The 14,480-nt window shown below is 62.9% G+C and overlaps 2 protein-coding genes across 3 annotated transcripts in view; one reads left to right on the top strand and one right to left on the bottom strand.

The window, feature by feature from the left end:
* Positions 1-551, bottom strand: part of Sh3bp2 (SH3 domain binding protein 2) — a 33,044-nt gene extending 32,493 nt beyond the window's left edge. Inside the window, exon 1 of the mRNA XM_070021713.1 lies at positions 457-551. The gene's annotated coding sequence lies outside the window, so the exon portion shown is untranslated. The remainder of the gene's footprint in view (positions 1-456) is intronic.
* A 4,260-nt stretch (positions 552-4,811) lies between these two features.
* On the top strand, positions 4,812-12,089 carry Tnip2 (TNFAIP3 interacting protein 2). 2 transcript variants are annotated; one of them, XM_070021707.1, is made up of 6 exons: positions 4,812-5,105; positions 6,323-6,610; positions 8,672-8,761; positions 9,658-9,885; positions 10,005-10,124; positions 10,769-11,410. In XM_070021707.1, exons 1-6 carry the CDS (start codon positions 4,851-4,853, stop codon positions 11,018-11,020), a joined length of 1,233 nt encoding a protein of 410 aa, XP_069877808.1. In that variant the 5' UTR covers positions 4,812-4,850; the 3' UTR covers positions 11,021-11,410. The 2 variants fall into 2 exon arrangements, with proteins under 2 accessions (XP_069877808.1, XP_069877809.1); XM_070021708.1 differs by lacking the exon at positions 10,769-11,410 and adding an exon at positions 11,419-12,089 and having other exon boundaries at positions 4,816-5,105.
* Positions 12,090-14,480: the final 2,391 nt, after the last annotated feature.

Below are 14,480 nucleotides of genomic sequence, written 5' to 3'. Positions count from 1 at the left end.
GCTCACCTCCTCCATCACCATCATCACCATCATCACCATCATCATCGTCACCACCACCACCAGGCAGGTGCGCTGCCCGGGGCCTGGTCATCCGCGCCCCACGTGACCTCGCAGGTCCATCCGCCTGAGGGGCAGGCTGCGCACGGCCCGTCCCCCCTCCCCGGGCTGGGTCCCACGGGCCGCACCCCGGTCCCGCACACACCCAGGGGCGAGGCGCGCCCGCGGCGGAACCGCCGACGCCCCGCCGGCCGGGAAGGGAAGTTCGGGTTAGGGGAGAGGGCTAATCCCCGGCGGGCCTCCGGAAGTGCCCTCCGCGGGCCCCGCGCCCGGGCCGCCCCCCCCCCGCCCCGAACCCGCGCTCCAGGCGGGACACGCTCCCGGGACCCGGCCCGGACAGGGCTCGCGAGGGACTCCCGCACGTCCACGTCCCGCCCCAGCCCCGGTGCGGTGTCTTACCGCACTGGCTCGCCCCGCGTCCCCAGGTAGCGCCCGACGCCCGTCCGAAAGCCGCCTTCCCGGCGCGCAGTCAGACGCCGCGTCCGCGCCCACACGGCGAGGGCCCCGCCCACTGCCCGCCCCGCCCACTGCCTGCCACGCCCACACGGCGCGGACCCCGCCCACGGCCGGCCCCGCCCATTCCAGCCCCGCCTGCGGCCTGCCACGCCCACACGGCAAGGGCCGCGGCCCCGCCCATTCCAGCCCCGCCCGCGGCCTGCCACGCCCACACGGCAAGGGCCGCGGCCCCGCCCATTCCAGAACTGCCTGCGGCGGCCCCACCCACACGGCAAGGGCCCCGCCCCTCCTCCCTCCCCGGGCCGCCCTCTTCCCCCGCTGGCCACGCCCCCTCCACCACCACCCTGTACAGGCCCCACCCCGGGATGAGTGACCGGAGCGCGAGGAGGGGGGGAAGAGGGGGAGGGGGGAGGGGGGCCGAACTGCGGGGGGGGGAGGCGGGGGGGGGGAGTGGAGAAGAGAGGGTGGGGGGGAATGGAGAGGGAGTGGGGGAAGTAGAAAGGGGGAGTGGAGAGGGGGCAGGGAAGTGGAGTGAGTGGGGAGGGGGAAGTGGAGGGGGAGAGAGTGGAGAGGAGAGGGTCAGGGAGGGGGAGTGAAGAGGGGGGAGTGGAGAAGGGGTAGGGAAGTGGAGGGGGTGGGGAGGGGGGGAGTGGAGAGGGGGAGCGGAGAGGGGGTAGGGAGATTGGAAAGGGGGAGTGGAGAAGAGGCGGGAAGTGGAGGGGTGGGGAGGGGGAAGTGGAGGGGGAGAGAGTGGAGAGGAAGGGGTCAGGGAGGGGGAGTAGAGAGGATGGGGGAGTAGAGAGGATGGGGGAGTGGGGAGGGGGTAGGGAAGTGGAGGGGGTGGGGAGGGGGGAGTGGAGAGGGCAGGTGCAGGGTGGAGGGGGTGGAGAGGGCCCGGCTCAGGTCCCGCAGGGCTCAGGTCCCGCGGGCGCATGGCTGAGCAGACCGTCTCTTGGACCCCCAGTCACCCACACCAGACACCCCGACACCGGGCCCATCTCCTCTTGGCTTGCGCTTTGGCCACGCCGGCCTGCCCTGTCCAGGACGGGCACTGTGTCCTGGCCAGCCTGAGGACAGAAGCTGGAGCAGGCTTTCCCAGAAGAGCCCGACCGAGCTGGCCCGTAACCTGGGCAGGCTGTCCTGGCCCGAGCCAGGGGCCGGGCCGAGCGGTCGGTCACTCCAAGGCTGGCTGACACTCCCGAACCCGCCCCTGGGCCGCCTGCCACCGGGCCGTGGGCAGCAGCACGGCCTTGAGAGGCTGTCGGGTCCTCAGACCTCTCCAGGAAACAGAGTGGGACGGGCCCAGCACACACTGGGTTTCTATTTTTGGATCCAAACATGCCCACTCTCAGCCCCCGGAGCCCGATTTGGAAGTTGAAAGCAACCCGTTCTACTGGGAGTCTCACTTCCGGCCCTGGTCCCCTGGTCGCGGGCAGGAGGCAGTGTTTGCCGGCTCTGCCCTGCACCCGGCAACCCCTTGTTCGGACCCCTGCCCCACCAGCCTGGCGGCAGGGAGGGGAAGCTGGCCTTGAGCAGCGTGAAGCTCCACACCACCCCAGGAGGCATTCTTGGACTCAGCCCAGAGTGAGACCGCCACAGAAGAAGGCCTGGCAGCCAGGCCAGCCCTCCGGGACCAGGGAGGGGAGGAGGATGCAGGCAGAGAGTGTCCTGTGGGTTCTCTGGGCACTCCCTCACACACCTGCCCTCCAGGCCCGGGCAGGAGTGCATGAGTCGCCCGCCAGCATCCTGGACCTGCCACCTCTCCAGAATCCCAGTAGACCTGTGGTCACTTGTCCAGCCAGGCCACTAGAGGACCATTCCCTCATCCCCTCCATTTTTTTTTTTTTTTGCCAGTTCTGGGGCTTGAACTCAGGGCCTGGGCACTCCTTGAGTTTCTTTTGCTCAAGGCTAGCGCTCTACCACTAGAGCCACAGCACCACTTCTGGCTTTTTCTGTATATGGGGTACTGAGGAATGGAACCCAGGGCTTCATGCATGGTAGGTAAACAAACACTCTACCACTAAGCCATCTTCCCAGTCCTCCCTGAGACTCTTATCTCCAGTTAATCACCAAGAAAGTTGGAAGTAGCAGTATGGATCAAATGGTAGAGTGCTAGCTATGAGCAAAAAAGCTCAGGGACAGTGCCCAGGACTGGAGTTCAAGCCTTAGGACTTGCACGCACGCACGCACACACACACACACACACACAAGAAAAGCCTAAATATACCATCCTGAAGACAATCAGACTCTATCCTTTCTGTGCACTGTCCCCTTCCAGAATGTGCTGGAATCCTTTGGTGCCACTGACAGGCCCCACCACAGGGTGGAGACAGGCTGCGACAAGCACACACGCGCGCGCACACACACAGCTGTTCACCCTCCTAGCCCTGTCTTACTGCAGGCATTCATTGTGAGAGTGGAGTGAGCCCCATTTTGAGGCGCAGGAGCTGGCTCTGAGGGCGCGGAGGCTCATGCCAGGTAGCTGAGGGTCTGTACCCAGGAAGTAGGGCTGGCAAGCCGGACCCAGCTCCCACAGAGGCCCAGAAAGGGGCTGCCTTTGTGTCACTTTGTAAAAGTTTGAAGGCAAAGTCAGGAGAGCGTATCACCACTCGCTCTTATAAATACTGGGTTGCCGGGCTGACCCTCCCACCTCTTGCCAAATAAACTTCAGCCAAATCAAAAACTTAAAATAGAGGGGAGGGACTTGAATGCTGATGAAAAGAAAAGGCAGATGGCTACCTATGACAGGTGTACTGACCTATTCCCTTTGACTTTTGAGCTTGAGTCCTGGGGTATGACAACGCACCAGTGGCAGGCTTCCTTGGGCAATGTGCACGGGCCTGGCCCACAAAATCCTTTCTTCCTTATTGTACCGTGTTTAGGAGGTGCCCATCACTCCGGGCTGTGCACAAGCCTCTGGTGTGAGCTTTCCATTTACTGTCTACTCTAAATCAGTTGCACACACAGATAACCTAAAAAGCTTCGGTTTCGCAAGGCGGCTTACAAAGCCGGCCTCTCCTCATTTTCCATCTCCAGAGGTGGGGGTCCTCAACAGCGCTCCACAGCTGCTTCCTGACCCCAGTGCCTTGGTATCACCATTCCATTTAGGTCAGTAACTATGGTTTGGTAGCACAATACTATGTAAAGTCGGGTCACACGGCAGCCACAGTAACTACCATGCAACTCCTCTTTGATTGTCTCTCTCCACCCCGGTGGGAACCAGCTTTCTCTGGCTACGCCAACAAATCCCCTCAAACTTAGCATATTCAGACAATGCACGGTCATCCAGACCTGTACCACCAGTGACCCCGCGCACCTGTGGCCACCCCACCCCGTGACCCCGCGCATCCATGGCCACCCCCACCCCCGTGACCCCGCGCACCTGTGGCCACCCCCACCCCGTGACCCGGCGCACCCATGGCCACCCCCACCCCCGTGACCCCGCGCACCCATGGCCACCCCCACCCCCGTGACCCCGCGCACCTGTGGCCACCCCCACCCCCGTGACCCCGCGCACCTGTGGCCACCCCCACCCCCGTGACCCCGCGCACCTGTGGCCACCCCACCCCGTGACCCCGCGCACCTGTGGCCACCCCACCCCGTGACCCCGCGCACCTGTGGCCACCCCCACCCCGTGACCCCGCGCACCTGTGGCCACCCCACCCCGTGACCCCGCGCACCTGTGGCCACCCCACCCCGTGACCCCGCGCACCCGTGGCCACCCCCATCCCGTGACCCGGCTCATCCGTGGCCACCCCACCCCGTGACCCCGCGCACCTGTGGCCACCCCCATCCCGTGACCCCGCGCACCCGTGGCCACCCCCACCCCCGTGACCCCGCGCACCTGTGGCCACCCCCACCCCCGTGACCCCGCGCACCTGTGGCCACCCCCACCCCCGTGACCCCGCGCACCCATGGCCACCCCCACCCCCGTGACCCCGCGCACCTGTGGCCACCCCCACCCCCGTGACCCCGCGCACCTGTGGCCACCCCCATCCCGTGACCCCGCGCACCCGTGGCCACCCCCACCCCCGTGACCCCGCGCACCCATGACCCCGCGCACCCGTGGCCACCCCACCCCGTGACCCGCACTTCGGCGGGAGGGCGCAGGCTGCTCAGATCAGCGCCCGGGTGCCCCCCGCCCGCCGTCCCCTCCGCGCCCCGGGCCGCGGCCCCGCAGCCGCCCGGCGCCAGCCCGGCTTCCGTGACCGCGCGAGGGCGGCCCGGCCGCGAGCCCCAGCGGCGGGGCGGGGCCTCGGAGGGCGGGGCCCGCCGCGGGGCGGGCCGGGAAAAGCACGGGGAAGCTGCGGCCGCCGGCCCCGGGCGGCCCCGTCGCCATGTCCCGGGACGCGGCCCCCGGCGCGGCCGCCACGCTCTGCGGCCTGTACCACGAGGCCGGCCAGCAGCTGCGGCGGCTGCGGGAGCAGCTGGCCGCCCGCGACGCCCTCATCGCGCGCCTCCGCGCCCGCCTGGCGGCGCTGGACGGGGACGCGGCGCCGTCGCTCGTGGACGCGCTGCTGGCGCAGGTGGCGCGCTTCCGGGAGCAGCTGCGGCGGCGGGAGGGCGGGGCCGGCGAGGCCGGGCTGCGCCAGGTGCGGGGCGGGGCCTGCCGGGGGCGGGGCCTGCCGGGGCGGGGCTCGCCGGGGCGGGGCGGGGCCTGTCACAAGGGGCGGGGCCTGATGACGGCATGGGCGGGGCCGGGAGGTGGGCTGAGGGACCGACCGCTGCGCGCTGGGGTCCTTACACCACCACCCCCCCCCAGGTTCTGCGGCCTGAGCCTGAGCGGTGCTGGTGCCGCCCTTGCATTCATTCTGCCAGTCCTGGGGCTTGAACTCAAGGCCTGGGCGCTGTCTCTGAGCGTCTTTTGCTCAAGACTGGTGCTCTACCACTTGAGCCACAGAGCCACTTTTCGTTTTTTGGTGGTTAATTGAAGATGAGAGTTTCACGGGGCTGGGAAGGTGGCTCAGTGGTAAAGCGCTTGTCTCGCATGCACGAGGCCCTGGGTTCGATTCCTCAGCACACATAACAAGAAAAAGCTGGAAGTGGCGCTGTGGCTCAAGTGGTAGAGCGCTAGCCTTGAGCTGAAGAGCTGAGGGACAGCGCCCACGACCGACAAAAAAAAATTAAAAAGGAGTTTCATGGGCTTTCCTCAATCGTCAGATCTCAGCTTCCTGAGTATATAATTACAGGCAGGAGCCACTGGCACCCAGCTTGAAGCCAGAATTGTAGATGAAGTTTCAGAGCAGAACATTATAAAACCCAGAAGAACAGCTAGGTTAATTATTAGCTGGAAAACCTGCCTTCCTTGTGTGTGATCTAGTGGTGACTTACCCCTGCCAGATCTGTCAGGCCTTCCTTGGTTTAGCAGCGTTTGCTTCCAGCATGCTTCTTCAACCAAGCAAACTACGCTGTTATTTATTTTTTAAAACATGAAGATGGGCTCATGGTGATTTGTCTGATCTGACTTTGAATCATCCTGATCTTCCCCTCCTAGGTAGAGGAGTCTCATGTGAACCACAGCGTGCTCAGACTTTAGGTTATTTGCCTAGGCTGGCCTCAGATCTTGGTCCTCCCAGGCCTCCAGTGTAGCTAGAATTACACATCTGTATCAAGGTGCCTATTTTATTTGCTGAGATGAGGGTCTTGCTTTTTGCCTTGGGCTAGCCTTGAACCACAAATCCTTATCATCTCTACCTCCTGAGTGGCTGAGATTACAGACAGAAGCCATTTTTTATTCTTTATTCCAAGTGTTGGGATTGCAGATGTGAAGCATCAAGTCTGGTTAAGCTGTGCTTTTCGATCTCTTTAGGAGGTTGAGAGGCTGACTGAGCGACTGGAAGAGAGGGAGCGGGAGGTGCGGCAGCTGCTGAACCAGCCTCAGCACGCCAGGGAGGAGGAGGTGGTCCTGCTGCGGAGGCGCTTGGAGGAAAAGGAACGGGCCCAGGCCACCAGCCGCGTCCTGTGCCGCTCCCTGGCTGCCGAGACCCAGCAGCTGCAGCGGACCCTGGCCGCCACCACCCACGTGTGCCAGCACCTGACCGGCCGGCTGGCCGAGCAGCAGCGCACTCAGGGGGAGGTGGCGAGGAGGAACCCTGAGGTAAGCCGGCCTGCAGAGCCTATTGGTGCGCGGGTGGGAGCTTCTCGAGGTCAGGGAGCCGCGGCCCACCCTGGCCTCAGTGAGGAGAGGCCACCGCGGCGCCGAACGGCCCCCTGGGATTGGTGGCATCAGCCTGTCTTGCAGTCCCAGCCCTGCTGGCACCTGAGCTGGACTCCGGCTGGGCGATGGCTCTTTGGTCTCTTTTGCCCCGCTGAGGCTGAGACGTCAGAGCAGCTGCTCCCAGGATATGCCGGGGCATTGCACCACATGCTGGACAGACTCGGAAACTGAGGCAGAGCTAGGTGATGCTGCAGGGAGAGGGAGGGCCTCCCCAGCTCCACACACACACAGTGTGGCCTAAAGCCACGGGGAGGCGCAAGCGCGCTGTGCCCTGCAGGCTCCTTGCTCCACACACCTGACCTAGGCCCGCACCCACCGGACCAGCCAACCAGCAGCGTGGTGGCCGCCAGCTCGCTCACTCACCCTGGCCTCTGGGGCAGTTCTGTGTCTCTGCGGCTGGAAACCAGCCTACAGTGGCTCAGGCCCTCATCCCAGCTGCTGGGGAGGAAGCTGAGACCCGAGGATCAAGGTTTGAAGCCAGCCGAGGCAGAAGAGTCTGTGAAATGCATACCTCCAGTTGACCACCAAAAAAGCCAAGAGTGGAGCTATGGCTCAAGTGCTAGAGCTCTAGCCTTGAGTACAAAAGTTCAGGGACAGCGCCCAGACCCAGAGTTCTAGCCCAGGATTGGTGTGTGTGTGTGTGTGCGCGCACACGCACATCTGATAGCTCATACCTATAAATCTAGCTGAGATCTGAAGCTAGCTAGGACAGAAAGCTCCATGTGAATATCTAGTTAACCAGCAAAAAGCTGGAAGTGGAGATGTGGTTTGAGGGGTAGAGCATTGACCTTGAGCAAAAAAGCTATGTGAGAGTGCAAGCCAAGTTCAAGCCCCAGGACCAGCACAAACGCAGCAGCAGCAACCACACACACACACTCCGGGTGTGAACCCCGCTGGACACCATGAAAGGTGTGCAAGGGTGCAACAGACAAGCAACAGCGGGACCTGTGGGGCGGGCAGCGCTCGCTGGGCGGGGCGGTGGGGCAGGCAGGGCTCGCTGGGCGGGGCGGTGGGTGGTGGGGCGGGCAGCGCTCGCTGGGCGGGGCGGGGGGCGGGCAGGGCTCGCTGGGCGGGGTGGTGTGCACGCAGGTCAGGGCTCGCTGGGCGGGGCGGTGTGCACGCAGGTCAGGGCCACGCCTGGCCGAGGCTTTCCGTGTAGGCGTCCGTGGGTCCCAGCGTGGGGCACCTCTCCCGGTGGGGCCTGTGGAAACAGGAAAGCCTGAGCCAGCCCGAGGCTGCTTTGCAGGCACAGCGACCCTCCGGCCACGCTCTGCACTGCGGTGTGTCCCCAGACACCGGCGGCCGCGCCGGGAAATGCCGGGGCCTCTGGGCTCAGGCGGGTGCGCCGCGTCCCGGCCTGTCCCTCTAACATCCCTAGGGGTTTGGCTGTGGCCATGCAGCGGTCAGCCCGAGGAAGGCACAGACGGCGACTGTCCGGCGTCGGCGTCACTCCTCGGCCCAGGCCCCGCTGAGTCACCAGGGGCTTCCCGCACTTCCTGTTGTTCAAGGGGAATTCTGGGTCACGTGGCTGACACGCAGCCTCCTGGCAGCCAAAGCGTGTGGTTTCTGGGCCGCACACTGGTGTCTGGTGGGACGTCTGTGGTGGCTGCAGCGGCTGCTACAGTCCCGCAGCTCCCGAGCCTCAGCCTGGACGGGCGAGGGGCACGCAAGGGTCAGCCCGATGGTCTGGAACTCGGACGGAGGTGCAGCCGAGCCCGGGGCCGCGGGAGGCCCCGTGTGCAATTAGCTTCCCCCTCCCACCGGACCGCACCAAAGTACTCCCCTGTGCCCGTGAGGGGCCTCGGGTCCTGCCTGCCCTGGGCGTGGGCCTGGGCCTTCTAGCAGCTCCTGTCGGGCGTGTTCCTGCGTGGCCGGGGCGGTGGCCCAGCCGCATCCCCGCCCCAGGCCCTGACAGGCTTCCCCCGGCCCTTCCTCCCGCAGCCGGAGCGTGCTGGAGGGGATGCCTCCAGCCAGTCCGCCATTGGAAAGCTACAGGAAGAAAACCGGCTGTTGAGGCAGAAGGTGATTCACGTGAGTGCCTTTAGTTTTCCATTGGAGAGGAACCTGCCCCTGGCCCGTGGCTCCTGTGCCCTCAGCGCGCCAGGGCCTTGGGGGCCATGGTGACTGTCTGCTGTCCCGCTGTCCCAACGGGATGGACAGGACACATCTTGTCCTCCAGGCCCAGACGAATATTCATTCCTAACCAAAGTGTACAAATGACCTTGGGGAATACAGGGCTTGGGGGGGGCGGGTACTGGGGTTTGAACTCGGCTTCACACTCACAGGCAGGCACTCTACCACTTGAGCCACCCTCCCAGCCCTTTTTGCTTCATCTTCCACATGGAGTCTTGTGCTTTTGCCTCGGTCAGTCCTCCTCCTACCTCTTCTGGGATATTACAGGTGGGCACATCATGTCTCCTTTACTTGATGAGATGGAACTTTTTTTTTTAGTGACTTGAACTCACTCAGACCTGAGCGCTGTCCCTGAGCTTTTTTTTTTTTTTTTTTTTTTGGCATGGAGCTTGAACTCTGGGCCTGGGCGCTGTCCCTCAGCTCTTCAGCTCAAGGCCAGCACTCTACCACTTGAGCTACAGCGCCACTTCCGGTTTTCTGGTGGTTTATTGGAGATAAGAGTCTCACGGACTTTCCTGCCCGGGCTGGCTTTGAACTGCGATCCTCAGATCTCAGCCTCCTGAGTAGCGAGGATGACAGGTGGAGCCAGTGGTACCCAGCTGGCTTGGACACCTAAACAAGACAGTGGACTAAGTCGACTTCTGTGTAAGGTGGACAGCACGGATGTAGGGTGTCATCGTGACGTCTCCACCTGCATCTTGGGGTCTCCGGTAGCGGCGGACACCACCCACATCAGGCACTGGTGGTGAATAGCCCCGTGGCAGGCCACGCTGAGCCCTCCTCCGTCTCCTCAGGTGGAAGATCTCAATGCCAAATGGCAGCGCTACGATGCCAGCCGGGACCAGTATGTGAGAGGGCTCCAGGAGCAGCTGAGGGGGCTGCGGGGGTCCCCTGCCCCCGAGCAGGCGAGGAAGGAGATCTCCCGCCTCAACAGACAGCTGGAGGAGAGGATCACGGCCTGTGACGCCGCGCAGCAGGAGCTGGCCGCCGCCCGGGAGCGGGTGCAGATGCTGGAGCAGCAGGTGTCCTGGGACTCGGGCAGCAGGGCAGGGCCAGGAAGGGCCCCGGGGATGGGGGCAGTGGGCAGAGCCCGGTAAGGACTCTCTCCTTCGGAGAGCAGAACTGAGTTCTCTCCTTGCAGATCCTCACCTACAAGGAGGACTTCGAGTCAGAAAGGGCCGATCGGGAGCGGGCTCACTGTCGGATTCAAGCTCTGGAGGAGAAGGTCTCCTCTTTGCTGTACCAGGTGTCCCAGACAGAGGTAGGTTCGCAGCTTCTCCCCCATGGTGAGCGTTTTGGTTTTTCTTTGCAAGAACTCTGGGCCTCTCTGTGTCTCCTGAGACCTTGGTTTGTGGCAGCAAGGTGGCTGGTGCCACCTCCCCGGGCCCTGGGAGCAGGCGTGGTGCGGAGCCCCTGCCGTGTGGTGAGTGAGAGGCTGCACGCTGCCCTGCACTAGCCAGCGAGGCCACCTGCCCCCAGCGCACCCCTCACACGAGCCTGGGTGCTGGAATGGGGGCCATAGTTGGGCCCTGGTAAGTCCTGGCCCCTCTTAAAGAACTCCCGGGCCTAGCCAGGTACTGACACTCATGTCTGTAATCCCAGCTGCTCAGGAGGCTGAAGATCTCAATTTGAAGCCAGCCTGGGCAGGAAAATCTGGGACTCATCTCCAATGAACCACCAAAAAGCCAGAAGTGGGGCTGTGGCTCAAGTGGTAGAGCACCAGACTTGAGTAAAAAAAGCTCAGGGACAGTGCTCAGCCCTGAGTTCGAGCCCCAGGACCGGCACAGAAATCTTCCTGTCCTGATGCAGATGGCAGTCACAGTGCCTCTGAGTCAGAGGAGGCTTTGGGGCAGCCGTTGCCAGGGTGTGCGAGCCTCTGCGGCCACCTCCTTCCCTCCCCTGCAGGAGGTGAGAATGGCGGCCCCGCCCTCTGGCCAGCTCCCTGGGACCAAGTGCGGGCAGGGACCCAGACTCGGCTGGGGACTGAGCTGGAGACCTGTCTCCTTTCATCTCACGGGGCTGCTGCAGGGCTGCCTGCCCAGCCTGGCAGGGCATCTCGGGTGTGCGGCAGGTGATGCCCGGCGGCTCCCCGACTTTCCTGGTTCTCCTCGGTCCCCGGGCCGCGGGTGGGCACGGAATCCCTGGCAGGCCCTCTGAGCAGACGTTTTCTGATGTGACTTGGGATGGGAGTTTGCTCGCAGCCTTGGCAGGAGCCACTGCAGTGACCAGAACTAGGTCCAGGCCTGCCCCCCCCCCCCGTCCTGCGCCAGAGGCGGTTTGCTGGTGGGTGTGGGGTCTCGGTGTTGACCTGTGACCTGCTCCCGCCCCCCGTGGAGAACACCGGCTGGTATTGGGCTCACGGAGGCCCACCGAGGGCTGCAGGCTCCGGAGCCGGGCCTCTGCCCCGGAGGCGGCACGGCAGGTGTCTGAGCGCATGGGCTCCGCCAGGGACGCCCTGTGCCGCCCAGGCTGCGCGACACCGGGCACTGGGCCGGGTGGCCCGGCCTCTGCGGACACGGCGAGGGCCGCACCCAGTGCCTCTGCCTCTCCCGCAGGACCCCCGCCGGTCGGGCCCCGCCGCCCCGCCCTTGGAGACGGATGCATCGGAGCCCACGGCGCCCAGGCCCGGGCGGCTGGCACCGGCCACAGAGGGCAGGTGCTCCGGCGCAGCCCTGCCAGGCCAGGGCGCCCTCCAGTGCCCGCGCTGCCTGCGCTGCTTTGGTGAGGAGCAGGGCGAGGAGCTGCTTAGGCATGCGTCCGAGTGCTGCCAGTGACCGCCGTGCCCGGCCCTGCCCTGCCCGGCCCTGCCCGGCCCTGCCCGGCCCGGCCCTGCCCGGCCCTGCCCGGCCCGGCCCTGCCCTGCCCTGCCGGGCCCGGCCCTGCCCTGCCCCGGTGCTGCTCACGCTCGGCTCCCTGACTGTGGGATGTGGGGTCCCCAGAACGGGGCAGGCCTGACAGGTCCCTGTGGGCCCCTGGTGGCCACGAGGAGGCCGGGGACCACGGGCCAGGGCGGGAGTGTGCAGGGTGGGGCAGTACCTGGTCTGCTGTCACTGAGGCTGCGAGCCATTGGCTCCGGGGACTCAGGAGCCGGCGCCCCGGAGGCTGCGCCATGCCCGGCGGGTCAGCGCCGACTGTGCTGGGCTCACAGCTGCCCCGGCGCTGCTGCCCAGCCAACGTTCGCTTGTGTTCTACCTGTTTTGAGAATAAACGCACTCACCCCACCTGGCGTCCTGCGTGAGACTGTTTGGCGTGCAGCTGGCGGCGAGGGGAGGAGACAAGGCCCTGCCTGGAGACACCGGCCTGAGGCTTGGAGGGGACTGGGCCTGGAGGGCATGGGGGAGGGGCTGCAAGGAAAGGAGGTGGGGCAGGCTGCTGAGCACCAGGGCTGCTTTGCAGCCGGGATGGAGGCCTCAGCCCCTTCACACACTGGTCTTTATTTCCAGTCCTGGACTTGAACTCAGGGTCTGGGCGCTGTCCCTGAGCTGCTTTTGCTCAAGGCTAGCACTCTACTTCTTGAGCCACAGCACCACGTCTGGCTTTTTCTGTGTATGTGGTACTGAGGAACTGAACCCAGGGCTTCATGTGTGCTAGACAAGCGCTCTTCCACTGAGCCACATCCCCAATCCCCACCCCCCGACTTTTTTTTTCTCCAGTTGTGGGTCTTGAACTCAGGGCCTGGACCCTCTCCCTGAGTTTCGTGGGCTCAAGGCTAGCGCTCTACCACTTGAGCCACAGCCCTACTTCTAGTTTGAGTGGTTAATTGGAGGTAAGAGTCTCATGGGGACTTTTCTGCCTTGGCTGGCTTTGAACTTCGATTTTTTGTATCTCAACCTCTTGAATAGCTAGGATGACAGGTGTGAGCCACCACCAGCCAGCCACACTGGCCTTCCTGCCTGCGTGGACCCCTCTTACTTTCCGTTGGGCCCAGTCTTCGGCATCCCTGGCCTGGGTCGGGGGGCTTGCAGCGTGCCTGCTCATATGGACCTGAGAACCAGAGAGGTGACCCAGGGAGAACTCCCAAATCACTGGGTCACCCTGAAATGTTCATGAGCCAGGGAGGGAGCAGCTGCCGGAGGCAGGAACAGACAGCGATTTCAGTGGCCCTGTCCTGAGGGGATTGAGGATGTCACCCGGGGAAGCCCCGAGGAGCTTGGTACTTACCGCAGATCTCCCCCTGGAACCCCGGGGGGCCATACGTGAGTAGTCGAGAGCCCAGGGCAGAATCAGAGAGCCCTGCCCCACAGAACCCAGCGTGCTGCAGGCAGGTAGCCAGCGGCTACTTGCTGGCTGGCACAAGACGACCCCGAACCCAGGGACTTACGCTAGAACCACAAGTCCAACAGGCAAGAAATCCGAGCCCCACGGACACTGAAAGTCACAGAAAGATCCATGGATCCACAGACATGAGAGCCAAGGAGCAACGCCAGCAGACTTCTGTGAGACAAACTTATACTGTAAGTTTAGTTTTCAAGCTAAAGGAAAATGATTCTGGCTAGAACAGGAATGTAGGAAGGCATGAAGAGCAGGCCTATGGGTAAATATGAGGGAGTATGGAGGGTTTACTTTTTGTTGGTTGTGGGGCTTGAACTCTGGGCCTGGGCACTGTCCCTCAGCTCTTCAGCTCAAGGCTAGCGTTCTACCACTTGAGCCACAGCGCCACTCCTGGCTTTTTCTGCTTATGTGGTGCTGAGGAATCGAACCCAGGGCCTCATGCATGAGGTAAGCGCTCTACCACTGAGCCACCCTCCCAGCCCTGGGGGGTTTATTTTTATTATCAGATTTCCTGCACTGGTACTAGGGCTTCGTGATCTTGCTTGGGCTCTTTACTCATTGCTGGTACCATACCACTTGAGCCACAGCTCCACGTCTGGCTCTTGGCTGGTTAATTGGAGATGAGTGTCTTACAGACTTGCCTGCCGCTGCTGGTTGTGAACCTATCCCAGACCTAGCTCCCGAATAGCTGGGATTACAGGCGTGAGCCACCTGGCACCCAGCTAGTGATTCAGACACTTGACATCTTGTGACACTGAAGAGTGTTTAATGGAGTTGTATGAGTAGCAAAGTGTTAGCAATGACTTAAGGTGGACTTAAGTTAAAAAAGTTATAATCTTTAAGGTAGCACTGAAATAGTATTGTTTGAAAAGTTAATAGGAAAATTAAATACTTTTTTTGTTGTTGGCCATGGGGCTTGAATTCAGGGCTAATGCTCTACCACTCTGACCCACAGGACCACTTCTGGTTTTCTGGTGGTTTATTGGAGATAAGGAGTCTCACGTAGTTTCCTGCCTGGGCTGGCTTTGAACCGAGATCCTCAGATCTCAGCCTCCTGAGTAGCTACTAGGATTACAGGCGTGAGCCACTGGCAACCCAGCTAAGTTCCCATATTTTTGACTTGTTTTTCTCTTCAGCAGGAGGTGAAAGGCCAACTTGACTGTTCCAAATGCTGCATTAATTTCAAAATCAGATCATCTTTTACATGGTGGTCAGTTGGGCTATAACGGGGTCTGTTCTGTTTGGGAACTTCTGACATACACCTCAACATGTCTTCATATTTAGATTTGGCTTTCTTCAACACTGTTTTGTAGCGTTATTTTAGTGCCAGTCTAGGGTCTAGGCA

Source organism: Dipodomys merriami, unplaced genomic scaffold, assembly GCF_024711535.1.
Source record: "Dipodomys merriami isolate MVZ:Mamm:240054 unplaced genomic scaffold, mDipMer1.0.p SCAF_143, whole genome shotgun sequence".
NCBI lineage: Eukaryota > Metazoa > Chordata > Mammalia > Rodentia > Heteromyidae > Dipodomys > Dipodomys merriami.
Note: the sequence above shows the minus strand (reverse complement) of the source record. Positions and strands in the feature narration are given on the sequence as shown.

Coding starts and splice junctions, on each gene's coding strand:
- Tnip2 (XM_070021707.1), top strand. CDS start 4,851: ATGTCCCGGGACGCGGCCCCCGGCGCGGCCGCCACGCTCTGCGGCCTG. Junction 8,762..9,657: donor TGAGGCAGAAGGTGATTCAC/GTGAGTGCCTTT, acceptor CCGTCTCCTCAG/GTGGAAGATCTCAATGCCAA. Junction 10,125..10,768: donor ACCAGGTGTCCCAGACAGAG/GTAGGTTCGCAG, acceptor CCTCCCCTGCAG/GAGGTGAGAATGGCGGCCCC.